The sequence below is a fragment of the Neolamprologus brichardi genome, chromosome 18 (genome assembly GCF_056152115.1).
Source record: "Neolamprologus brichardi isolate AB-2024 chromosome 18, ASM5615211v1, whole genome shotgun sequence".
In the NCBI taxonomy this organism is placed as follows: Eukaryota; Metazoa; Chordata; class Actinopteri; order Cichliformes; family Cichlidae; genus Neolamprologus; species Neolamprologus brichardi.
The window spans coordinates 12777275-12803701 of NC_142121.1; the positions used below are offsets into that span (position 1 = coordinate 12777275).

General features: G+C 38.6%; 2 protein-coding genes across 6 annotated transcripts; one reads left to right on the forward strand and one right to left on the reverse strand.

Moving 5' to 3' along the window:
- The first annotated feature begins 7520 nt into the window (after positions 1-7520).
- LOC118454273 (ferric reductase 1-like) lies at positions 7521-12260 on the forward strand. The gene is made up of 7 exons (XM_035908356.2): positions 7521-7582; positions 8172-8271; positions 9127-9333; positions 10034-10144; positions 10388-10526; positions 10675-10830; positions 11357-12260. Exons 2-7 carry the CDS (start codon positions 8173-8175, stop codon positions 11407-11409), a joined length of 765 nt encoding a protein of 254 aa, XP_035764249.2. The 5' UTR covers positions 7521-7582; position 8172; the 3' UTR covers positions 11410-12260.
- A 913-nt stretch (positions 12261-13173) lies between these two features.
- Positions 13174-24951, reverse strand: hnrnpca (heterogeneous nuclear ribonucleoprotein C a). Of its 5 annotated transcripts, none has more exons than XM_035908340.2 (10): positions 24805-24951; positions 21831-21939; positions 20036-20304; positions 18675-18747; positions 18424-18480; positions 18305-18334; positions 18006-18175; positions 17352-17465; positions 16893-17056; positions 13174-13790 (listed from the first exon to the last, which is right to left on the reverse strand). In XM_035908340.2, exons 2-10 carry the CDS (start codon positions 21833-21835, stop codon positions 13686-13688), a joined length of 987 nt encoding a protein of 328 aa, XP_035764233.2. In that variant the 5' UTR covers positions 21836-21939; positions 24805-24951; the 3' UTR covers positions 13174-13685. The 5 variants fall into 5 exon arrangements, with proteins under 5 accessions (XP_035764233.2, XP_006792402.2, XP_006792401.2 ...); XM_006792339.3 differs by having other exon boundaries at positions 16893-17059; XM_006792338.3 differs by lacking the exon at positions 24805-24951 and adding an exon at positions 24183-24798 and having other exon boundaries at positions 16893-17059.
- Positions 24952-26427: the final 1476 nt, after the last annotated feature.

The following is a 26427-nucleotide window of genomic DNA, read 5'->3' on the forward strand; positions in this document are numbered from 1 at the left end:
CTTTCTCACCTCTGTGTCGTGTGCAATTGGGTCCTTTCCCGCCATGCACAGCTGCATTATGACATAAAACCATAAATTAAACATAAGGGAAAAGTGTTTACAAAGCACAATACTTATCACATGGTTACAAACCATGTGATAAGTTCTTTTTGTAAAGATGAGCTTGCATTAACACCATAATGATTTCAGCTATTTTCTGCGGCACATTAAAAGCAACTCAGTGTTCAAGCTGCTTGTGTCACTGTAGACCAGCTGAGTCCTTGAGAGGTCAAGTTAATAAGTAGAAGGCTACATATGAAGAGGGTAAAACTTTTTACTATCTTGTAAATTGTGTGTTTACCAAAGGAGAAACCAGTATGTTCTTATCTCAGTATTTTATTTTATTATCTCAAAGGATTTGGGATCCTTTCAGGGTTATTTTTTTTTAATGTGGTGTGCTGCTCTACAATGAAACAGAAGGTGTTACAGCAATTCCTGCTTCCTCTCTGGGAGGAACTGATTATTTTAATCGATTAAATGTCAAGTAGGTAGGAAGGCTATATTTAGTCATATGGAAAAGCACCAGTGTGTTTACTGAAGACAGCAGCAGCCTAACTCAAAATAGGTCTGATTGCAGAAAAACTTGTCAAACGTGATGAAGAAAAGGGAACAGTGTGAAATTTTTCCTCAATGACTAAAGGTTCTTACGCTTCATACCTCGTGTTATTACACATAACAAGTGATCATTATCTCAAAATGAGGAAGAGTTTCAACATCATGACAAATGGAAAGAGTTTATGACAAAACAGTAAACAATGTGCCTCTTGTTTCTCTTCTGCTAGTGTTGCATAACATACAGTGTGTGTGTGTTAATTTTTTCTTTAGCCTCGACAAGATCAACATGTTGATAATAGTGTGACTAAAGTGGATGTAGTATGGGATCTCCTTCCTTTCTATTTCTATTGTGGAATAAAAGTTGGGGGCGTTTTATATATATATATATATATATATATATATATATATATATCAGCCACTTTGTAAGGTACATCTTAGGCTGTGGGGTTTAAATGATGCCCTGTTAGTACTAAGGGGCCAAGAAAATATCCCCTACACCATCACACCTTGCTTACCAGCCCGAGCCATTGATACAAGGCAGAATGGATCTGGGCTTTCATGATGTTTGTGTCAAATTCTAACCCTACCATCTGAGGGTCACACCGGAAATCAAGATTCATTGACCAGGGACCTTTTTTTCCAGCCTTTTGTCATCGAATTCTGGTAAAACTGTGCAAATTGTTGCCTCAGTTTCCTGTTCTTAGCTCAAAGGATTAGCACCTGGTGCGATCTTCGGCTGCTGCACGCCATCTGCTTAAAGGAGTGACATGTGCAATCACAAAAATGTTCTGCAGAGCTTGGTTATATCAAGTGTTTATTTGAGTTACTGTTACCTTCCTACCTTCTCAACTTAAAGCCATCTGTCCATTTTCCTCCAACTTTTGGCATCAATAAGGTTGTTTTTTTTACCGAGAGACCTGCTGCTCATTGGAGATGTTTTCTTTTTTAGACTGTTCTCTGTAGACTTTAAGCCATGGTTGACTGAGAAAATCCCAGCAGATCAGCAAGCAATAGGGTTAGGTTTATGTTATGTTTAAGGGTTAAAGGAGTTAATTAAAAACAAAAAAAGCTCATAAAAGAGGTAGTTTTTGGTTTATGTTAAACTTTTATTACTTACATACTCTTTTTACATTGTGGGCCACAGACAGCCCACTTTGATCCAAAACCCCCCCAACAACAACAAAACAGACGTTTCTATAGTTCACATTTTTTTAAAGCTGTCCAGTTGAGCAGATTAGAGTCTTTGCTGACCCATTTTGGTCCCTGGGCCTTTTGTTTGACGCCCCCTGACTTGAACCACAAATTATTTAAGTAAGATATGTGCATCTGTAGTATTTGACTATATTATGGAAACATTATTGTTTTTTAAACAAAAGATGAATGAGTTTAACTTTGTAAAAGTAAACTAGAGGAAGAACAAGCAGATCAACAAACTCTATTACTCATCTTTAGGAGCCGTCTGTCAAGTATTTCAGGTCAGTCCTTTCAGTATTGTGACACTACAGGCTGAATCAGAGATGTGACAAGACCAACAATGGCATTCCTTAAGCTGGAACATTCCTCCATTTTTTTCATAGTATGAGATCATCAATTATGCTGATCATATGTACAGATTACAGCTATTGCACATTAATCAGCAGTAAATGAGCTCTTTCACAATGACCTCATTCAGGCTTGTGATATCTTGGCTCAGTGGCCATTCCAATCAGCATTACTCTACTCTGGTGTCACTTTGTGTCCTGGTGTTTGTTTTGTCTCTCTGACAGCACAGGGCACGGCTTATTTGACTGTTGTACTTTTATGAAACAGTTCAGACCTGCAGAGTAAACAGAGTTATTCAGAGTGTCAGCCCATTAGGGGGGAAAAAAATCAGCCCTGCAGTGTGTTTGATGAAGGGTCACTGCCACTTAAACTTGTCTTAACCAAATGTACTTTACTTAACCCCCTAAAGAAAAAGCGTATTCTGATGCCCCAACTGTAGCGATTTTGTTTTTCACAAAAGAGCTCCTTATTCTGACCATATTCAGGATTCATGGTCCACCCCCCTTCTGACCTTCAGAGTAAAAGCAGACTAGTACTTGACTTGCATGAAAGCAAATATATTTAAAACAGAATGATAAATGAAATAATACTCTTTCTTTTGCCCAAGCACATATAAACAGTTTACTGTAATCATTCGGCACTTTTTCCTAGATGGTGACATTTAAAAAATTTCGATGAATGATTAAATGTGAAAAAAGAAAAGAGAACAGTGAAGAAGAGTATTTAGTAAAATGAAGTCACATGACGTCAAATTGCAGCTGGGAATTTACCTTTCAAACCTTAAGTAGATCTCAGATTACAAGGAGATATGGTTCGACCTTTTCTTCCTACTTGCCAGCCATCTTGCCTCTGAATAGCTCTCTTAAAGATTGTCTGTGAAGGTTCTCTTAAAGATTGCTTATCAGTTAACTTATCATTAAGACATAAGATTACCAATGAATCTGTACTCTGACATTTCTAGAGCCACTTAAGTCAAGTGTTCCTGGAGCCAAAGTGGGCAGATTAGATTTGAGGGAACAATACCACCACACCTGAATGACTTTTTAGTGCTATGTCATCACAGACCATAAACTGTGTAAAATATATTTTTCTATACAATCTATGACAGAGGCAAACAAAATTCTATTTGAAAAATAGCAGATACAGGATGACATTACTCTGGCAAGGGTTTCGCTCGGTGTATGTAAAAGGGCAACTTTACTTTTAGACAAAGAAGAAATAAGTCCTGTCAAGTTTAGAGGAGCTTTGTTATTGTCGTTACAATACAATACGCAATAAAAAAAAAAAGGTAGTAAAATTAAAAATCTTGACTTTTGGCTTGAAGTAGACTAGAAAACAACTGGGGCTCTCCCATGCTAGAGTCCACTATTGTATTCTCCCATCTACTGCCCTGACCTCATCCTTATACCAACTTTGTGACGTATACATCATCTGACTGACATACAGTACTGTGCAAACATTTTAGGCAGGTGCACGTGTTAATCGACAAAGTGCAGTGAATGAACAAAAGAGAAATCTAAATCAAATGAGTATTTGGTGTGACCAACCTTTACCCTTAAAACAGCATCAATTCTTCCTCACACTTCTGTGCCTTTGTGTAATCCCAGACACACTCGATGATATTGAGATCAGGGCTCTGTGGGGGCCATACCAGCACTTCTAGTACTTCTTCTTCTTCTTTCCACTGAGGATAGCTCTGAATGACTTTGGCTGTATGTTTGGGGTCGTTGTCCTGCTGCAGAATACATTCGGGACCAATAAACAATAATTTATATTTCTGAAAGCATTCTTTGTTTACAGCATTTTTCACACCTGCCTAAAACCTTTGCACAGGACTGTAGCTTCATTGTTTAGAAAAGGATTTGTAATTTACATTTAAAATGTCATATTAATCTGTTTCGCTCACTGTGTAGCCACTGCCAGTATTTTAAATAAAAGTTTATCCTGTAGTTAATGACAGGACAAAGTATTGTTAGTTACCAAAAAAAAAGAGGCTCAAATTTCATGCTTGGAAACTGATAAACATCAGCCACTGGTAGCTTATTTCCTGGTGCAAGGTAAATACTGGCAGTTGCGCAGTCTACAGGTACATTCCCAGTATTAGGCTGTAAAAACGTCTGTCTGTCAGTCAAATTACATTAATTCAGTTTCATCCATCCTTCCGCTTATCCTTTTCAGGGTCGTGGGGGGCGCTGGAGCCTATCCCAGCTGTCATAGGGCGAGAGGCGGGGTACACCCTGGACAGGACGCCAGTCTGTCGCAGGGCCAACAGACAGAATCAGACAACCATTCGCACTCACATTCACTCGCACATTCACACCTAGTGGCAATTTGGATTATCCGATTAACCTATCCCCACAAGCTGCATGTCTTTGGACGGTGGGAGGAAGCCGGAGTACCCGGAGGGAACCCACGCAAACACAGGGAGAACATGCAAACTCCACACAGAAAGACCCCGGCCTGATGGTGGAATTGAACTCAGGACCTTCTTGCTGTGCAGCAACAGTGCTAACCACCGTGCCACTGTGCTGCCCCAGTTTAATTTTTTCAGTACTAATTCTGTATAACAGTGATAAGGTTAAGACCTTATTATGCAATCCAGAAAAATATTATTTGATCCCTTGATGAATTTGTTTAAGTTTACTCACTAAGAAAACAATGAATATTGGAGAGAGACAGAAAATCAACAACAGCAAAATAAAAATAAAAAATCCAGAAAAAAAACATATTATGTTACACATTACGTAAAAATTTTTTTTTAAAATAATACATCTATATAAATTGATATATAAATCTACTAAAGATGCAGACGACTTCCCCACACTGAGATGCCAACAGGCAGGGTCACGTTCTGTAAAATCTAGATGAGAACAGCCAGAATATTGCAGATGGTTCGTGGATGTGTCATCCAACATGATAATGAATTAAACCACAAAATCAAGGAAGGAGTGGCTAAAGAAGCACTCTAAGGTTATGCATTGCCCTTCGCCAGTCTCCAGACCTCAAGCCTATAAAAATCTGTGGGGCCAAGCCAAATAACAGCCAGGAAACTTAATGGATTTAAAGAGCTTCCGTAAAGAGGAGTGGGCCAAAATCCCTCGCAAGATGTGCACAAACCTGTGTTCATACTTTGTCTCTCTCTTCAGGAGATCAAATTAAATATTTTCCCCACTGTATTTAAACCCTCTACTAACTCCAAAAACTTATAAGTAGACTTTCAATCTAAGAATTTTTAGTTATATTTAATTTCCACTAATTCAATTTAAATTTGCTCTCAAAGATGAACAAATTTGTGCTCTTTATGGTTTTCACGTCAGCCATAAAAGCCTGCTATCCACTGTGTGGGAAATAGTTTATATTCTCCGTAAGAATGATGAAGTGGTAAGAAGAAAGAAGCTGTTTTTGGTAAATAACACAAGCTTCATTCTAAGATTTAGTTTCAGGATAAACAATCACTCGTTCTCTTACAATAATAACTTATGAAATAAGACCTTAAATGTAGGAATGCATATGGTTATTGTTAAGGCACAAAGACACCTCTCATTCTTTGTAAAGGGGCTGGAAGTAACTCTTTACTTTGCAGCACATGCAGGGTTTGGTGCCAATACACAAAATGTGATCAGGTCTGATTCTCAGAGGAGAATCAGACCACAAGCCTCTAAATATGGTTTCAGGAACCACAAAATATAAGGTTTTTGTATTAAAAGTGGGATTTCAGCAAAATTAGTCAGGATAATATCAGCAGTTAAATGCGCCTATTAATAAAATACTTTCAAATCTAACCAGCTATCCATTTTCTTAGCTGCTTATCCAATTAAGGGTAACAGGAGGTTATATGATGATCAAATTTGGTCTATGAAACCTTTCAAAATCCAACTCAAAGTCTTTCACAGAAAAGTTTGTGACATGGACAAAATCATATGAAGACCAATGAACTGTAGTAAAAATGGAATTTCTCTAGGACGAGAAAAGCAAGAAAGCTCATATGAAATGATGTCCATTGTAAGATCATATGGCCTGGTAGTAATTCTAGATCTTGGACTTTTGTCAAATTGACTTTTTTAATTATTCTCTTTCTTTTAAAAGTCACACTAAGCAGGATGACATCATCCTAATGGTAAACAGACTCATTCTTATATAGCACTTTGCTATTCTCCCAGACCACTCAAAGCACTTTCTACAACATGCCACCTTCACTTTCTTCTATGCTTTGTAAGTGCTTGCTTGCTACCTAACATTCACACGATGGATGCATCAGAGAGCAACTTGGGGTTAGTTTCTTGTCCAAGGATATTTGGCATGTAAACTCAGGGATCACAACAACCTTCCAATCAGTAGATGGCCTCCCCTCCCTCCTGAGCTACACTCCATGTGACGTAATGACACACAAACACATCCAGAAACGAAAAGGAAATTCCTTGAAAAATAAAGAACACAAAAATGCAAAAAATGTAACTAACCTGACAGGAAGTTCAGATCACGATGCAACTGTGGTTTCACCACAACATTCTTTATAAAGTCTGTGAAGGTCATCCAGGTCATTGTAGTCAAAGGAGCTTGCAAAGAAAAGCGTCTGGACTTCTTTAAGTCTTTAAATATTTGGCGAAGAAGTCCAGACGCTATTCTTTATAAAGGTACCAAATAATCTGGGTGTTTGACATTGTCTCTAACTCCTTGTTGTTTTCTTTGGGGAAATGTTCCTTTACAGTGCAAGTAAATGCTCAATATTGGACTTGCATGTTGTAATAATTGTAACAGTTATACTTGTAAACTGTGTTTCCTTTCTTGAATTTATCTCCACTTCTCAGAATAAAGCCCTATAAAGTTCATTCTCTGTGTTTACGTGTATTTGCTGTGTGTCATTGACTTTACAGGCAGTAAAAACCACTTTGAATCTGCTTTGTTTGAAAACCCATACATTAAGAAAAGAAATGCAAAATGATGTTTTACATATTTATGAAGTTGCTTATCTAAGCCCAATTTATATTACATTGTTATTTTAAGGAGAATCCAGTGTGAGAACAATCATACAAACAGTCATACAATGATTGCGATTAATTAATTAATATTTGACTTTTATTTATATTTAATTTAGCTCAGCCAAACTATCTTCTCATGCGTGTTTTCTTTGTTTCACAGTGTATTTAGTGATAAGCAGTAAACTCTGAACCACCTTGTGAGTCAACTCCTAACAGAAAATCGTAAAAGAAGAAAAAACCAAGGACATTATTTCGTGTCAGCAGCAAGGCTTGTTCTACAGAAACTGCTTTAGCAATGCAAACAACTAATCCACACCCAGGCAGGTACACAGGTGTATTCTTATCAAGCCCTGCCCCTTATTTAACAAAAAGCTACTTCCACATTGCTCCATCACCAGAACTGCGGATCATCCCACAGAGAGCAGAAAACAACCCTTCAACGCAGCATTTAAACTTCACAGCATCGAGTAAGTCTCTCCAAACTTTATTTAATTACATTTTAGATTTGGATTCTCCTGGATGCCTGCTTCTATTTCATTTGCTGTCATTATCCTTTAAAGCATAATCAGGTTAATTATGAGAATTCTAGAAATACTATTTAGATAATCTGACAATTGATTTTTAGTTACACAAAGAAAAAACAAACCTTGGAAAAGAAAAGGAACGATGCTCTGTTTTTAAATGAATAATTATTCTGTCAATATTCCAGTCCAGATAAACCATAATGTGTTTTATTACCTTTTAAAGGACTGACTGTACTTAGTACATTTGTGTATAAATGTGTTTTCAGCCCTGTGGACGTGCCTTAAATGATTTTTTTCTTTTCAATTCATTTTTTTTTTTTTACAATCTTTTTACTTAACTGTATTTTAGAACAAAACATTTTGTTATAAGTGCTTACATTTTTTACACACAAATTTCGAATTTACAAGTTGTTATAATAAAACTGAGGTAGAATGTAAAGGAGCTTAGTTTCCTCTTTAAAAAAAATTCTGCAATCTCATTCTTATCTGCTCTTCTCTTATTTGCTCTCTCACTGTTTGCTTTCCTGGAAAGAATGGAGCGAGGCCTGAGTCTGCTGATTGCCGCAGTGATGCTTTTTGTGGCTCCGGGGGTCCAAGCAGCAGACAGTTTCTCATTCGCCACTAATGCAACGGTTGGTTTATGTTTAACTTTGCCAGCACAATACCACTGTGACCATGGTGATTTACACGGATGGAGTGCATTTGTTAAGCATACACTTTTACATATTTAGGAGCTGAAATGAGTTTTACTGTACGAAATAGTGTCAGAATTTACTGCTAATTTTGTCTTTTTAAGTTAAGCATCTACAGTGTGAAATAGAACAGCGCATGGTTAGCTTGGTGAAACTTTTATTTATATTTATACATTCTGAGAATTATTATTATCATGGGAGAAGAAGAAAAAATGCTAGTGGGTCTAAAAGGTAGGGGGAGTGCCTTGAGCATTTATCCATAATAATAGCCAGCAGGAGGAGAAGTGAAGAAGTCTAATTATATAAAAGTCTATGGAAAAATGTCTCCCATCGATGAACTCAGTAAGCGCGTTCCTTTTGAGTTCACGATCTCAGATGCTAAGTTATGACTAATTTAATACATAATGAGGTCAGATCTTCTTTAGAGTAAAAGGGCAGGTTACGGATTGTGTAATGGCGGTTGCAAATGAGAATGAGGCTTCAACATGAGAGACAAGAATCGAGATGGGTGTGGTGGCTACTGCCATCTTTTACATACAGTCTAACTGTCAATATGGCTAAACAGTGACGTTTATAAATCATATAATTAATGGAATTTGTGTGATTTATACATTTCTAATTCTTTTAAGGTAGAGTTTCATTTCCCATAAAGCCTTTAGTAACCTAATGTTAACTAATAGCAGCTGTTCCCAGTTCATGAGCTGGGATGCGATTCTTCGTCAAAGTGTTGACACAGAAGTTGAAGGTGCTAAGCTGTTTTGTGACTTGGATTATGCTCGTGTGTCTCTCTACTAGGTAAACATTACAAGGACAGGTTGCGGGATGAGTAAGCTGTGCATACAGACCCCAGACAACTGTGACCCTGCTGGGAACAGCAGCTGTTTCTTTGGATCAGTGGCTGCAGGCAACACTATAGCTCCTAACGGCACCGAGCTGATGTTCCAGCTCAGTGGGAGCTCCACTGGGTACATCGCACTGGGGCTCACCGCCAATGCAACCCAGGTACCACAGCACACAAAACCAGAGCGGTGATTAAGTTGAACTTAAACCAAAACGTTAACCCAAAACAATTATTTACTGAAGAGTTATACTTATTTACACGTCAACTTTTCAATAATTATAACTGATTTCCTATGTTATCAATTTCTTTTTTTAATTAACTTCATTCAACTACTTTTCCATTACCTAGCCATTAATCCTCTGACAGGAAATGTTTACTCACTGTCAGGATTAATGAAATATTTGACGTTGGTACATAATGAAAAAAAAACATAAAATAATAGGGTTGTGTTTGGAAATGGGCGTTGGTTTCCATTAGTAAATATATTTAAAGTACATCATGTTCTAAATATAGATTTAATAATCCAACAAACGTTCGGTCATTTCAGAGACAACCGAGAGAGTTAATTTTAATGAAAGCCACCACCTTGCTTAGTCAAATATTCACACCAGGATGTGAAACCTTCACACCAAACTAAATGTAAATACTGTTGTTAAGGTACAAGTGATAAGGCCAAGTTAAGGATCAGGCACCTGGGAAATACTATACCAAGGTTAATCAATTACATCTGTGTTTCTATAAGCTCACACAGACCTGCTTATGTGTTTATGTCTTTATTGGTCCAGGCCAAAGTAATGAGTTAAAAGTGAGACGAGTGAGTTAAGGAAGCATATAACCCTTAAACTGTTTGCTCTTTTTCAGGGTACCACTGCGCTTTACATCTGTGCTCAGAACAGCTCTAACAATGCCTCATTCTTCTTCGCGGCTCGGCAGAGAAACAACATCAACAACACACTCGCTACATTTAATTCGGTAAGGCTGTAACTACTTTTAAAACGTATACAGATAAACATTACCAAACAAGCTGAAACAGTTGAACGGTTGACAGATGATCAGAACACATTCCTAAAAGCTGCTAACCTAGAAATTATTTAATGCATACTCTGTAATTCAGTCATCAAAGCCTTAAAAAAACACAACGAAAAGTGGGTTTTTTAAAATGTAATACTTTACCTGATGGTGCTTTTTAACTTCAAGTCAAACTGTTTTTACCAGACTGTGACAAAGATACGAGGCCAGGTAGTCAATGGAAAGATCCAGTGTGAGTTCAGTGTCCCCAATTCGAATGCCACCAACACCAGGAGCGCTGATACCACTTATGTTGTCATCCTTGGGTCTGGACCATTGAATGGAAGTAAGTCCAGTGAAAGCAGCCTTCAACTGTAACGTGTTGTCTACTCTTATCAACATAAATACACACGTTAGATGCTACATTATTTGTGAAGCTGTAAATGAAGGTTAAATCGAATCCTCATCACTATTTTCAATGTTTTATTCTTCAGACGATTTTGGGACTTTCACAGCTAGCAAAACCACCGATCCTCTGAACCTCGCCAACCCAAGCGCCAATGTTGGAAACGCCACCACAAACGCCACCACAACCACCGCACCACCTTCTACGACAAAGAATTCAGCCAGTGGCGCTCTTCACAGTCATGGTAAACACCACACTGACATTTTATTCTCAGACTGTAGATTTAGGGCTGAATGTGATGAAGATTCACAGTTCACAATACCCAGCTCTGAAGCTTTAGTTACTGTATATTGTTTAATAAATTAGTTAATTCTATTATGAAATATTTTAGAGTTATAAGTAAAAGATAGTGGTGAAGAAAAAAAAAAAATCGTTTTCCAAGTAAGTAATGTATAATTTACCATAGATTAAGGGGACAATGACAACTATGTATAAATCAGCTACATTTAGAAACTGCTGGAGCCATTATTGGACTTCTGGCCCTTTTAATGGAGCAAATGCATGACAATAAATTTGCTATACAACAGAAAGAGCAGGGATAATATGTCATTTTAGCCCATATTGTCCTGGCTGAATTATTCTTTAGCAATGACTATGATGCATAATTACACTTTGCACCATGTGGTATTAAAGATATCTTAACTTTAACCAGCAGAAACCCTGATGGATGTTTTCTGAATAATTGCTTTTTTGTCTTTTCTCCCTGCCAGCTTTGACACTCCTGCTAACTGTCCTCACGCTGTTCATCCTGAAGACAGCCTGAAAGAGTGCAGAGAGGAAGAACATGTGACCGGTGAAGATGACTGGTTTGCAAAGCCAGAAAATCTGAGTGTCAAGCTATTTACGACGTGTTTACTGAACTAATAGTGAAATGTTTTATGTTTCCTTTGCACTTTTTGTATCTATTGAATTTGAAGATGTTATGTTGTTCAGTTTCAAAGTAATTGTGTGGATTTAGTCACCAAATATATATATATATATATTTTATATTCATGCATGTGACTTACATACACACACCTACAAGTAAGCATACTTAGACAAATGGCAAGATGGTTTTGTTTAACAGATATATGTACTGATTGTAGATTATCTTTTAAAAGATAAACTTACTGAAACTGAAGCTAATTATAATAAAGTTAAACTATGGTCTTATCTCATGAGCTGCATCTCTGGACACAGTACAGTGAAATCAACAAATCCTATCCCCTAAGATACAGTGTGACACCCTTTCCTGGTGGTGATGAGGGTGTGACTGATGTCTAAATGAACCTCATCTGGTTAAATCGAGAGACACACGGTACTGAATCTCTCAAAACTGATCACTGGAATGTCATCTCGTTTCCCTCTCACCGCCCTGTTTTGGCTGTGAGAAACATCGGGTACATCCCTATTTTGTTACTTGTATGTTCAGTGCATACAAGTAAAATTCTGCACAAGCTGACTAACAGCTGTTTATGATTGTTGGTGGGAATCTCAGTGCATTCATGATATACAGCATGACGATATAACTGCATAGCACACTGATCTCATAAGAGAAAAGATGATTTGTGCAACCTGTAGCTGCTAGCTAATTTATATCTGTAGTGCCTTAAATAAGCTGTAAGATATAAATAAACAATCAAATACAAATGCACTCTAAGTGTTGTGTCCAAATTCCCTAAAATGCATCTTGAGACACCAGGTTTGCCATTGCATCCTTTGCTGAAGTCACTTCGGTAACCACGATCCATGACGAGAGTGGCGCACTGCTTATGACATCATGGCAACTTCATTTGATTTTGATTTGCACATTTAAATATTTATGGTCATCTGACAGAAACCATAAAATACCTTAGTCGACTAGAACAAAGCAGCGGTTGTGCTACGTGTCACAGTAACAGATGTTCACTGCACAATTTAATAGGCACACCTTGTGTTGTATTTCATTGGAACTACTTTTGCTTGAGGGCTTGCTCCAAGTCTTTGTGGCACAAATTGAGTATCACACTGGAAACATTTGAATACTGTGAACTTGAGCACTTGATCTCGTCTGGTTTCTTTGTTACACACATTATCCTGCCGGAATAATCACATTCTGACCCTTTAGTCAGAATGTAGCAGCCCAAACCAAAACTGGCAATGTTTCCCCCCCCCCCCCTCTCCTGTTGTCCAGTTTTCTTGAATCAGTTTTTAATCATAGCCTCAGTTTCCAGGAGTTGCACCCGATTTGTTCTTCTGCAGCATGCCTGCTTCAACTTATTGTGCATTCAGAGAGCTAAAAAACTGTATAACCTTTTTCCAATCCCCCACACTCACACTGATGCTTTAACTGTGGTTTTCAACTTCCTGTTTTTCTACTTTAGTTCCCTTTTCCCTTTGAAATTATGCTGAAAATGCTTCTGACTACACCAGGAAACCCTGGGTTACTTACTGAAGTGATAACCATGTAAATGGGATTCATGACATCTGAATTAAGTGAAGCCAGATAAGGAACATCTCTGTAGTGTCGATACAAAAGATCCATGTCGAGCCAAACAAAACACAAAAGCAAATTCAATATTTTATTGCAATTTATTCCTTTACAGTTTAACTGAATAGTATAAAAACTGACAGTAACATACAGACAGACAAGGCCAAACTAATTCACTGATGAGAAAAACAAACACACTGAAGCTAAAAACTTTTCTTTTTTAAACAGAAATTTTCGCCCTCACATTAAGACATGTCCGTCGAGCTGTCGTCTCTGAGAACATCACCAGTCCACACTCGTGCCTTCTCTTGAAGACAAGTAACGACGCTGTAAAAAAAAAAAAAAACAAACCCAAACCTACAACTAGTTCCTGTAAATAGGGGGTACCGGATGACGGGCAAGATACGCAAACAAAAATCTCCTTTAGGGACATTATGACAGAGTGTGTGCACCATGCTTATGTGTGTGTTTATGTGCGTGTGTGTACGTGTTGGTTTTTTTTCCTATATCTACAATATTAGAGTTAAAATAGGAGTCCGATGTCCTTCTGGAAGCTGCGACTACACCGCATGCGGGGCTGTCATCTGTGCCTATGAGTCTTCGTCTCCATTCACGCTGTCACCATCATCGTCTGCTTCCACGTGCTCGCCTTCCTCCTCTTCCTCTTCCTCCTCCTCCCTCTCTTGACTTTTCACCTGCAGACAATTTAATAAGTGATGAAAAAAATAAATCATAACTAATTTAAATAAATCTGAAAAAAAAAAAATCATGAAGTTTATCTACTGCATTGTTTTGTTGATCTAATAATATCTAATAGTAATTAAAGCAGCAGGTGAGGTTGAAATTAGCACATCAAGAAAGCATAAACACCGTAAGCAGAAATTAACACTAGTGACAAAGCATCATCAAGCAACGTCTGGGACTGAGAGGGAAGCAAATGCACAAGTGGTTCCTCTAAACAGTTCCTCTGAAAGTCACATGACTGTGGCCTCCTACAAGTACAGCACAGTACAAAAACTAGTTTGGGCGCCTGAATAGTTCCCCCATTTAAAACAACTGTATAGCAGTGTCTGTTTTGTTAAGGGCTGCCACTGATTTTTCTGACAGAAATTCCAATTTGATTGGCTTTTAGTGAACTCGCGAGTGTAATAATTTATATCACTGCACTGCCACGTGACATGAAGGGATGCACATAGAAACTAACTGTAACCACATTAATCAAACACTAATCTAAGTGTGTGTAGTTACTGGGTCGCTTCTAATTGATGAAAAGCACAAGAAAGCAGGCAAAGATTTAGAAAATCAATGTCTCAAACCTGAGACATTTTGTGCACAGTGTAGACTAACTACAGCTTTTTATGAATTGCCAGTTACATAGCTTCACATTTAAAATTTTAAATCGAATAACTGTGCAACCCTATTAAACCCCCTGAAGACCTACTAGGAGTAACCCTCGATGCACTTCTGAACTGAGTTGTTTCTATCTCATTTCAGACCGATAATGGAAAATCACTGGGTGTGCCTCACAAGTTAGGGTGGACTACGCAGCTATCCTTGGAAAAAACATGGAAACTATACTAAAATTAGCACAATGACAGGTGGCATCAATGCTGCAAAGATGCACCTGACGAAAAATCTCATCGCTTTTCTGTTCAGTCTAGACACCAGATTTAGATTGCATGGGTTTTAACAAGGACAGCAATAAAAGTCGGAGGTAAGCTAATAGTTGTATTTCAGTCAGAGCAACCTTTTGTGCAGATTTCTAAACAGGAAAAGGCACTTTTGTGTAAGATATGGAACAAAAACATCCACACACATTTACGCAACTTTTGTATGTGGCACTAGGTGACAGTTGCTTCATAAATTACTATTTTTGTTATAACTCGCAGTGAGAACATGAAGAAAAATCTTATTGATCGGGATCATTTTAGAAATGTTGAAAACTTCTGGCTGAAACGGAAACAGTAGGCACAATATAATAAATGATTGACATTTTCTTAAAATTTATTTTTAAGAGCAGTATATATCGTAGCAGTCGCTAACTGCTGATGTTTCTGGTGGAGAATATTGAGAGAGTCTGAAGGTTCTCAGACATCCAGGTCATCGTAGTCTAAGGAGCTTGGAAAGAAAAGTGACTGGACTTCTTTAAGTTGCTTGAAGACATTTTGCCTCTCATCCGAGAAGCGTCTTCAGTTCTAGGGTTGAATGGTGGATCTGGGGCTCTCCACTATTTGACCCTAGAACTGAAGACGCTTCTCGGATGAGAGGCAAAATGTCTTCAAGCAACTTAAAGAAGTCCAGTCACTTTTCTTTCCAAGCTCCTTAGACTATTAAGAGAGATTTAAAACTTGGTATTTTTTTTTTCTAAGCTTCCATTTGAGAGATACTTAGGCATGGTGGCACATGGAACCATTAACTCAGAGGGCGAAGGAGACAGACTTGAGTTGGATCAAGTGAGCACTCACTGTAGCTTAGCGGATTTAAATCACATGAATTCCAGTTTTAAGGTTTTAAGGAATGAACGAATAAAACCCGATGCCATAAAATTTCTCAGAAAATGACTTCACATGTCAGCAGTTTGAGAAAATCTGAAACATGAAGTTCTTTATCTTACAAATAAAATACAAATAAAATTTGCTGTCGGCTCTGGCGGAGGCAGACGCATCTCTTCCTGCTTGGCTTCTTATGCCCTTGTGTAATCTTGTCTAACTTTATCCCAGAGAGTCTCTCAGTCTTGTTCTCTAAAACCTAAAGAATATAGATTTGATCCACTGGCCCCTGAACGCAAGCCTGGGTTAAGGAGAGCCCGAATTTCCTGGAGGGACCTGCTGGATACACGCTGGATGGGTGGTAGAAGTGGCGCGTCGTGTGCCTGGGATTCCCGGGACTGTCGATTGAGGACATAGAAGATTTCTACCTATTCGGCACCATACTAACAGGGTTCTTGCCAATCGGAGCTGGCTTGGCCCTGTGTTACGTTCCCCTGAGGGGTCTAGGCGGTGAGGGGGAAGTAACAAAAAGTGTCCGGGTCAGAAAAAGGAGACAAGAAGGCATGAGGGTTAAATTAAAGAGTTTTATTAAAGTAGCTCAACTAAAAGAGACGAACAAGCCGCTATCACCATTTAAGAAAACAAACAAAACTGAGGCGTTGGTCAATAAAGTAAAACGTAACACCCTGGCTTATCGAAGACTGAAGAAAGCGGTTAGAGCTGTTCAAAACCCCACAAGGCTGGCTGCTATGATCGAAGCGATGGGATGGGCTGTGAGTACTCAGACTGTTGTTATTGAACGCCACATGGATAAGATCTTGGGGAAGCTTAGCGGGAAATTGACAGACCTGGTGACCAGTGAAGGACATTTAGACCGGCTGTAGCATTGGAGGCAGCTCGTTCGCACTAAACCAAAACATCATTTCTCTCATCTGGCTTCCCATGTCGCTAGAAGGCCCATCAGGCCGGCTGGCTGAAAACAACAAAATCTTCTCCCTGATAATCAGACTGTTGTGGGTCTCTGCGCACATATCCTTCCAAGGCCACCTGCGTAGGCTGCGGACTGCTGACTTTCGCTTAACTGGTTGAAAGGACACCGGATACACACACGCATGTACACTGACACAGATACGCACTCACCCACCCTCACCCATCCCAAACGTGTCTGATATTTGACACCACACGATGCACATGGCAGGTCTGTCCAGTGCTGGATTTGAAATTTGAATTTGAATAAAAAAATCCCCCCCCCCAAAAAAACCATATTCATTTATTCTTTTCCCTCTGAATACCATTTTCAAACCTCACCTCCTCTTCCTCCAGCAGGTCTCCCTCCTCTTCCTCGTCCTCCTCTTCTTCATCAGAGTCATTCATATCCTGGTTGTCCCTCTCCCTCTTCAAGCTGTCGTCCTTCTTGTTGCTTGGGTGTGGAGGTGAAGTCACCTCTCCTGGCTCTGGTTTCATACTCTTACCTTCTGCCAAACACAAAGGTACATTCATGACCCGATATCTGTTCTATTAAATGAACTTAAGGGCTACTCTGGGAAAAAATATAATAAAAGCTGGAAATCTTTAGAGGCTGTTATAGTTAATTTTCAACAAAAGAAGGCCATTAAGGCTGTATTACAGCTGTGAGAAAAGAATGTGTGAGATCATTCTGTACTGTAGGGTTTCATTTACAGGCCATCTGGTTAAACACGGAGGCATTTATTGCTGAGTTTTACCTCACTCAGCACTCCCCATTAAAACATGCCGTGTCCCTCCTACCTGACTTCTTGCTATGGTCCCTCTCCATACGCTCCAGGCTCTCCAGGAGGTCATCCACTTTGCTTTTGATCTGCGTCAACTCTCTCTTGATGGTCTGTAGCTCATCCACTTTCACTGTGGAATGGGGGTGGGGGGGTTAGAAAGCCTTATTCTACAGCGAGGGTACATTTTGACAGTTGCCCAGTCCTACCATGGTAAACATAAACATAACTCCCCCCGTATCAAAGGACGTGTATAAGGTTACTGAAAGATTATTATTTGGCCCAATGTTTAAAGTAATTGAGAAAATGTACGACACAGTGGGTTTGGTTTGTATTGCCAGCAATAAGTCTGATAAGCCAGATGCTAATTAAATGTATTTAGACTTCTACGCCATTAAACCTTTGTAAGTGGCCGATATTGATGCTGGTACTTATGGTTGTGCTGGTGCATCATGTGTTAGTTATTGTGTGGCCATACAGTCCCTGCCCAGTCTGTAGGCCTGACTGAATAACCCTCTGTAAATATTTACAAATGCAGATTTATGCAAGATGTTGATGATGATAACAGCACCAACAACAACAGTTTGGTATTCGGTGAAACTGATCAAATTTAGGATAATATACTGTTGTGCTGAAGTTCCAGACAGCTGCATGGACCAGGTAACCGACTCACTTGTTCTGGATGAGGAAGTCCTTTGACTGCTCTTGGATGAAGAGGAAAAGCTGCTTTTGGTCCGCCGGCTGCTTCCTCCACTAAGGCTGACCCGCGGGCGTTTCGACGGGATCACAGCCCGTGACAATGGGGGAGGAGGAGCAGGGACACGGGACGGGTACGAGTACATTCTGTTATCAAACAAGAGGTTTTAAATTTTTTTTTAAAAAAAGAATAAACATACTCTGTGCTGAATATGAGAACAGAGCAGTGGTAGAAGTGAAGCATTACTGCTTTTTCTAATCAAATAACATTCATACCCATGTTTGAGTGACATCTTCAAGCATGAACTGCTGAACAAACAACAAAGCATGAACAAACAAAGACCGGCACTGTGCGTGAGTGTAAAGCTCTCATCCATCGTCAGGGATCTACTCACCTGTCATAATAATCTCTCTGAAAATCATAGTCGAGGTCAAAGGAGCTGCTGCTGCTGCTGTGGAAGAACAAAAAAACAGAAAGCTTGTGTTGAAAAATATGAAGACTTGCTGGTATCACTGCATTCTTTCTTTTTTTCTAACTACATGAAGTTTTTCCTTTAGTGCCAAATCAAAAGTCGCTTATGCCCTCATTAAGAACAGTGATGGGGGCATTTCTGGCTTTCTGTTCAGGTTTGCAGCTGATACTTACCTGTACATGTCTCCAGCGGAGCGTTTGGTGCTTTTTGATCTGTGCGGTTTGGGTTCTCCAGCCAGGTTGATGTCTGCCAGACAGTTACATTATACATTAATGCACAAACCCATTGAGAGGACAAATAACTTGAAACCAATGCTTTAGAAGTTTTTAACAATGCCACCAGTCTCTCTTCAGAAAATAGCAGGTTTGATGAAGGTTTAATTTTTTTTACTAGAGGTTTGCACTTTTATTAAATATTATATAAACATTAAATATATTTATAAATATTTTTGTACTCTAGTCAACAATAGTGCTGCTGGCACTACATACTTCCCTGCTTTCTCTTTTACAAATAATAATGGCACACATTTGTGAGTGAGAAGTTTGGTGTTTCTTTTGACAAGTCAAAATTAACACAAAATGGATTTTATGTTACATTTTCCCTCAAATGTACTTCAGGCTTGCTCGTCTGTTACCACTGGAAACATTTTAAAAGGAGATTAAATGAAGAAATACAATTAGAAACATCAAAGTACTTCACTTGTCTAGTTCCTTCATTTATTTTCAGAGCAGTGAGACGATGTGTAAAGCAATTGCACTCTTGCATCCCTTGAGTATTGTAATCTATCGCTATCAGACTTCATTGTTACTGTCACTGAGTGAGTCTTACGAGTCATCTCTCAGTTTCATTCTCACAGCCAAGGGACCCTCATTAACCTGTATTTCAGCTCATTTTCTCAGGTAGCGAGAAAATGAATTCACGTGCATATTTAAGCAGAAATGTTTGAGAATCATTTGTTTAAAATAAGAAAATTATACCTAAACATTCACACTTGTTCACACGAAACAACAAATGGATTACGCAGTGTTGTGGAGCAGTAGAATGACTGGATGCATACAGACGACTAGTCTGAAAGCAAATTGTGATCCAGCTCAAGTCTGCACTGACTTTTTCACTTCTCAGTGAGAAACCTCTTACACCCAGCAGTTAAACTTTTAAACTGGGAAATGTGTGTATATTTTATGGAGGCAGATGGACATATTAAGATTCCTGCCTAACAACATCAGTTTTCTGAGTAAAAACAAATGAGACTAAATCTTAACTCCTCCCAGGGTCTAACCAAGAAGCCTAACAAGCAAAAAATCCCTGCTTTGATCTCAGAAGGAGACACAAATGTCTTTGAGGTTGCGTCAAGAAGGGTGGGGGAAAAACTTATCACTTATCAGCCCCAGCAAACAAACAGTGACTGTTTAAAGTGGTAACGAACTAATAAGGTTCAAACAATGAGCTCAGAAGTTCAGTTTATTTTAGTTAAATAAGAGTATAATAAAGAGCAAAATCCTTTTAAATGAAAATTCAGAGACTGAGCCCTCACCAAGCACTTGTCCAACAATCATTCTCCCATCCTCCCCGGCGACAGCGGCTCGGGCGTTCCTCTCATTGGCGTATTGCACAAAGGCATAGCCCTTGTGGACAGAGCAGCCTACGATCTTGCCGTATTTAGAGAAGATGGCCTCGACATCTGCCTTGGTGACCAGCAGCGTGTTGAGGTTGCCAATAAAGACCCGCGAATTGAGGGAGCGTGGGTCGGTCTTGTTGGTGACGTTGCTGGCGCTCATCAGGCTGGAGGAGGTGGGCGAACGACTGTCAGGAAGACACACAGACAGATATGCAGCCGATTTAGTAGCAGGATGAGAAATATCTTACCCTTTGAATGGATCCTGCTTTTGCCGAGTCACAAAGCAAAGTGTCACAGACTCATCAGGATTTCCTGAGAAATTAAGTTTAGTTACCTGCATTTTTCTACAAAATCTTTCTTATTCTACAAATTTGAAACTGATTAGATTCCGACCAGCTTCCATTTACTTAATATTTAAAAGCTGCATCACTTCCTCTTCATCTAAAAGAAATCCAAACTGATGGAAACAAAGCCAAGCACTAAGACCACAAACCACGTGATTCTTCAACTATGATTTCCTGGATATAAAACAAATTGTCCTCTTAAGGGCTTTTAGGCATAGCCAAAGAAAAATCTTGATCAAAATATCTGGGTTTAATTTATTAACAAATTTCACATTGTTATCTAATGGCTAGGAAACCGAAATCCACTCTTTGCCTTTAAAGTAAACAGTATGCCTCCTGCTTAGGCGCCCACTAAAGGCTCATTCTAACTGAGAAGCCTGTTATTTATCACCTAAAATAAATTATAAACTAAAAAGTTCACAATGGACTAAATCTAACTGTAGCAGAAATTTAAATCATTTTCAAAGGAGCATTTGTTTTCGTCGTTCTAATGAGATACTTTTACGTAGTTCTGTCGTATAATTTTCATGTCACAAAAAAAAGAGAAAAAATTGTAAAACATGCAAACAAACGTCTGACAACAACAACTGCAAATCTGCATAATCAAATTTAAAAGGACTTTGCTTATCGTTTATCTTGTATGGTTTAATGCAAAATATTTTCATGATAACAACATTTACAGTTAACAACTAAACTTCCTCTTCACAAAGCTTTCACTCAACACCTCCAAACACACACATGACCGAAAGCTAGACCTGTGGGAAGTAGCGACATTTGTTTCATACCAGAAATTTCTAATTCTAATGCCTGAAGTGCTTGGGGCTCTGGGTTGAGTGATGAAACAATAATCACAAAGACAACAACAAAATTACAACTTTGTTCCTTCTTCCTTCTGAATTTTATGTTATGCCTGTCGGTGCTTTCATAATACATTAAATAAGGGGTGTGCGTTTCTTCAGAAAAGTAAAACAAACTTTATTTAACTAAAATGCACGATTTTGAATAAAAGAAACTAGAAGAAAAAAAAAACTATCACTCACCATTAATATAATTAATTTACCTGTTAATGGAGCCCCAGCTATGCCAGACTCATTTCAATGAACTAATAACCTGCAGTACAGGTGTAGAGCTTTAGCTGTAGATACAAATACAGCTTCTAACTGATTGGGCAGCACTGTAATGCTGCCCAATCCTCACTGAATATATGTAATCAACATTGTAAGTAAACTATATAAGCAAGTGTGTGAAGCCCATTGCCCAGTGTGTGTAAAGTCTGGAGAGGGGAAGTATACATAAAAACAGTTACGTGGCATTAACATTAACCCCCTGGCTGACAGAAGAGGGGGTTTTCATTCATCATCACTCACTCCATTGCGTCTGTGTGCAGGGTTGTCGTCTGCCTGATGTTTGAGACTGTGGGCTGGGTTCAGTTTGGGCTGGTGTCTCGACCTTCACCTTCGCCCCTGGCGACTTATACTGAGGTGACAGAAAACACACCTCGGTCAAGCTGAGCAGGGTTATCTTGTACGAAGCCTTACCTGTTTGGAGTGTGTGCAAGAGTCAGTGATGAGGCAAATACAGTTACACAGCTAGCCAGCATGAGACTACAAGTAGAGCCTAATGCATGTATACCTACTGCAATGTCTAAGGCTGGGTGAAGTGTGAGAATACAGAACCAGATACAAATTGAAACCTGGGACTGCAATCAATCGACAGAAAGTGCACTGGCTTAGCCCACATATGCTTTGCTAGTGTGTGAAGAAATATGGGTGTAGCAGCTTAGACATTTGTTTGCATTTCTAGATGCAGCCGAGATAACAACAAGTCTAGCAAAGCTGGATGAATTTCAAAACACTGTGCTACGTTTGCTTTTATTTTCATTTCCTAGACAAACCATAAATCAATGCTCATTACTGACACATAAAGTTTGCAATGACTTTGATGGAACCGCTTGTAAAAAAAACTAGAAGAGCAGGATAATTACATATCACTGAAATATTAAAATTTGGAATTTATCCAAGCTAAAGTTATTAGTCCAAATATGGGCAGATCCACTTATTAGTACTCACGGGGGTGCGTATGTGAAGGGACACATTAAAAAGGTCAGCCAAAAATATAGAGTATATAATCTGTTAAACACAAGTAGTGTTATAATAAAAACTCTGGAACTGGGAATTACATCAGCAGCAGGGGGAAATTAAAGGGAAAATTATATTTAGAGAAGCTTTAAGGGTAACCAGAGATTTCATTATTATTACTAGTAATCACCAAATTCCGAGATTTTGAAATCAAGAGTGTAAATGTGCTTTTAACATAACAAACAGTACTGTGGAAAAGTCTCGAGCCACCCCTGATGTCTTTATATTTTGCCTCCAAGAAGTCTTGACCAATAGTTCCCCAGGATCTCTGAAGGTCTTTCAAAGTTGTTCCTTGGACACTGGCAGCTTTTACACTCATTTCCAGAGGATTTTTTTGTATGTTTGTTTGTGTCTTTAAGAAACCACTTAACCCAGGCTTATAAATCAAAAGCATAGGAAAGGAACCTAACTCAAGTAACAGAAAACTTAGCAAATCTATGGAAAATGTAAAGGATAATGTAGGTTCTTTTGTACCAATCAGGTGATTCCCAAATAACTATTAAGTGAAAACCTGACCTATCTCTGCATGGTGTGTAGTGCATCATTAAACTAGACATGAGGGCAAAAAATAGTAGTGGCTGGCCTACAAAAACTACAATCTACAGCAAATGAACAGTATCTGAAAATCATATCCTTAAATTAGATATATATATATAAAAAAAACAGCAAAAACTTGAAACTGGATCTCAGAGATGAACTGGCCCTTCAGGTTATTCATGTAGTGCTCACTGAAACCTTATCAAAAACCGTCTGTGTAAGAAGAGAGAAGCTTTGTTTAAGGATGGGAAATGTCTGAGATTTGCCAAATTACACAAAATCTGCACTGAAAACCAGGGGCAACAGGTCTTGTGAAGTAATTAATCAAAATCTCAATTTTTTGGTTTAAACCCAACCACAAAGGAGGTACAACAATGCATGCATACAGCCATTTATAAAAACACTGCAGAGGCTCTGGGAATGTCTTAAAGAAGCCTGGAGAACTATTCCTGAAAGCTCCTTAAAAGAAATTCAAAGAAAACTTCCATGAGCAAACTCAGGCCATGTTGAAAGAATAAGGGCGGTCATACCAAACAACTGAAATTTACAAAACGTTTTTGTATTTGTTTTTTTATTTATTATTATTTATACACATCATATTTTAATTTATATATTTACACATTTCAATAAATTATTGGCACGAAATAAAGAAATGAGTGGCGGTTTGAGACTTGTGCGCAGTATTGTATAATAGTGATGTTTAAATTTATTTTCCATAAGCTTTGTGTTTTCTCATAAAAAGGGTAAATGGGGTGAATGTGAGGGCGTGGATTGCTTTTGATACACATATACACAACCATAATACTGGTTCAGATGAAATGTTTAATTAATCAAATGTGTATTAGCAACGTTATGTAAAAACTTAAGCCAATGGCACTCCAAACCGTTCAAACTCAAGAAGAAAAATAAAAATAAAAATCACTCTTCATCATGGGAGGGGGAAGGGGAAAAAAACACGAGGGAAAAAAAACTACTCCATAGGGGGCAGAAAAAAACCCAAAGCCGAAGCAAAAAAAGCAAAGTCTAGGGATAATCAAAAATTACCTAAACCATCCACAACACACCCGCTTGGACCCCGACAGCGCCTTCAGCAGGCCTCGGAGTGAAACACAGGCCCTGACTGGCCTCCGGGATCAAAGCCGGCTAGCATGGCTAACGTTAGCCAACCAACAATTAAAAAGCATGAAAAAAAAGTATACAGCCATCAGACCAGTTCCTCTTTGTCTTGCAAAAACCAAAACCTGCAAAATTCTGACAAATCTGAAGTCGATAACGTGTAATCAATCATCAGGATGCTGCTGCTGTCGCGGTTATTAACATGCTAATGTTAGCTGGCCAGCTGGCTGAAAAGCGTGCCAAAAACCAGCAAGTCCCGTAAAAGAAAAGTCTTCACAATAAACACTACAAAAAATACAGCTACACAAACTTGCAAAAAAAGTGGACGAGACTGTTGCTAAGAGGCATCCAAAGCGTCGTGTTTTCTAAAAACCACAACCAGCGTTTGTGCTCTTTTTATTTGGAGGGGATGAGCATCTCCGAGGCCGCTAAGCCAGCTACCTCGCTAGCCAGCACATTACGTCCTGTCCAAAAAGCATCGTAGAAAAAAATCCAAAAAGAAAAGAAAAAGGAAGGAAAAATGAAAAATGTCTGGGAACAAAATACTCACCACGACCTTTACGAACAAAATGTCTTGCTTTCGGTAAAACCTGTCAATTTGTTACTTAGGTTGTCCTTTTGGAGCAGACCCGGTTCAGCCCCCTTAGCTAGCTTTCTTCTAGCCGCCGAGCTAACGCATAGAGACGGTGGTGGCGCGGTCATTGACGGAGACGCTTGTTTTGTGTTGCGGTGCAGTTCGAGGAGGCCGGAATCGGTAACTGGTACATCATTTGAAGCACCCCGCCACTCTCACTCCATCTAAATATATAAAACATACTCACCCTCTTTCTTGGAGAAATCACTACGCACTCTTTTCAGAATAAAATCTCCAAAAGCTAGGACTCTTTATATACGTTTATCTTTCTTTAGTTCTTCCTTTAACAAAACAAACAAAACCGTTTTTGAACCACAAGAGTAAATTTTATAAAATCAAAATAACAAATAAATTTTCTAGTTTTTTTCCTCTAGTTGAAAAATGAATTATTTAAAACGTTTATTTTTATTATGTTAATTTCTCTTTTCACCTTTTTGAAGATTATGTGATAAATTAAATATATATTTAACAAGATATTTATGTTAGAACAGTGTTTAGTAACTTTTGCTTATCTTGCTGTAAAAACACATTCAGTGGTTAGCTTTATTTTTAAACATTGGCTAACAATTAGACCAGTATGAATCATCTTTGTAACTGTGATTAACTCTGACTTTATAAAGTTCTTTTCTAATTCAACAGCCTCTCGCATTTGTCTAACGGGCCGTTTACTTACATTTATCTAATAGCAATAGGCCTCTGGTTTATTACCACAGCCGGCCAGGAGATGACAGTGTTGTTATTTATAAAAAGATGAATGTGAGTTTAACAAGTATTTGGCACAGATTAAGAGATTTACCTGTTTAGAGGGTGAACATTTTTTTAATCAGATGAAGGCTCTGCTACCAAGAAGAAAGAATGTACCACAAAGAAGCTCTGCGGTACATTTAGATAATTACAGATAAGCTTAGAAAAACACCACAACTGATTATAATTATGAAGATGTTTCCAGAACCGGACAAGCAGGTTGCAACTCTTTAGTTATAAAGTGTAGTACATCTGCTCCTATGTTCTTTTTACTCCTTTCAACCCAGCACATTAAAGTGTAGACATTAAAAACAAAATGTGCTAATTAACAGAGCTTAATAGAAGGCACACAACTACTAAAGTGATGTTAGTTGAAAAGAAAAGGTTTAGGAGATTAGTGAAAAGGCTCCTTTGAACTGACTAATAGGGACTTCTTTTTTTAATTAAAAGAAAACACACCCAAATGGAAACGTGGAAGATTGGTCAGGTCAATATAACTACTCTTCTTATTTACATATACAAGAGTGAGTGGAGAAAAGCGACTGCTGTGTAGACACGAGGCCTGAAACAAACAAAGTCAGGTTATACCAGGGGTGGGAAACTCAAGGCACCGAGTGCCGGTGTCCCGCAGGTTTTAGATCTCACCCTGGGTCAACACACCTGAATCACAAGAGCAGTTCATTACCAGGCCTCTGGAGAACGTCAGGACATGTTGAGGGGGGCATTCAGCAGTTTAAATCAGCTGGGTTGGTTCAAGGACACATCTAAAACCTGCAGTACACCAGCCTTCGAGGT

Bases quoted from the DNA above. Each gene is read 5' to 3' on its own strand.
- LOC118454273 (XM_035908356.2), top strand. From the start codon at position 8,173: ATGGAGCGAGGCCTGAGTCTGCTGATTGCCGCAGTGATGCTTTTTGTG. The intron at 9,334-10,033 runs GTACCACAGCAC...GCTCTTTTTCAG, and splicing joins TCACCGCCAATGCAACCCAG to GGTACCACTGCGCTTTACAT. The intron at 10,527-10,674 runs GTAAGTCCAGTG...TTTATTCTTCAG, and splicing joins GTCTGGACCATTGAATGGAA to ACGATTTTGGGACTTTCACA.
- hnrnpca (XM_006792339.3), bottom strand. The intron at 18,335-18,423 runs GTGAGTAGATCC...TTTGTTCAGCAG, and splicing joins CAGAGAGATTATTATGACAG to TTCATGCTTGAAGATGTCAC. The intron at 18,176-18,304 runs GTATGAATGTTA...GTTTGATAACAG, and splicing joins AAGATGTCACTCAAACATGG to AATGTACTCGTACCCGTCCC.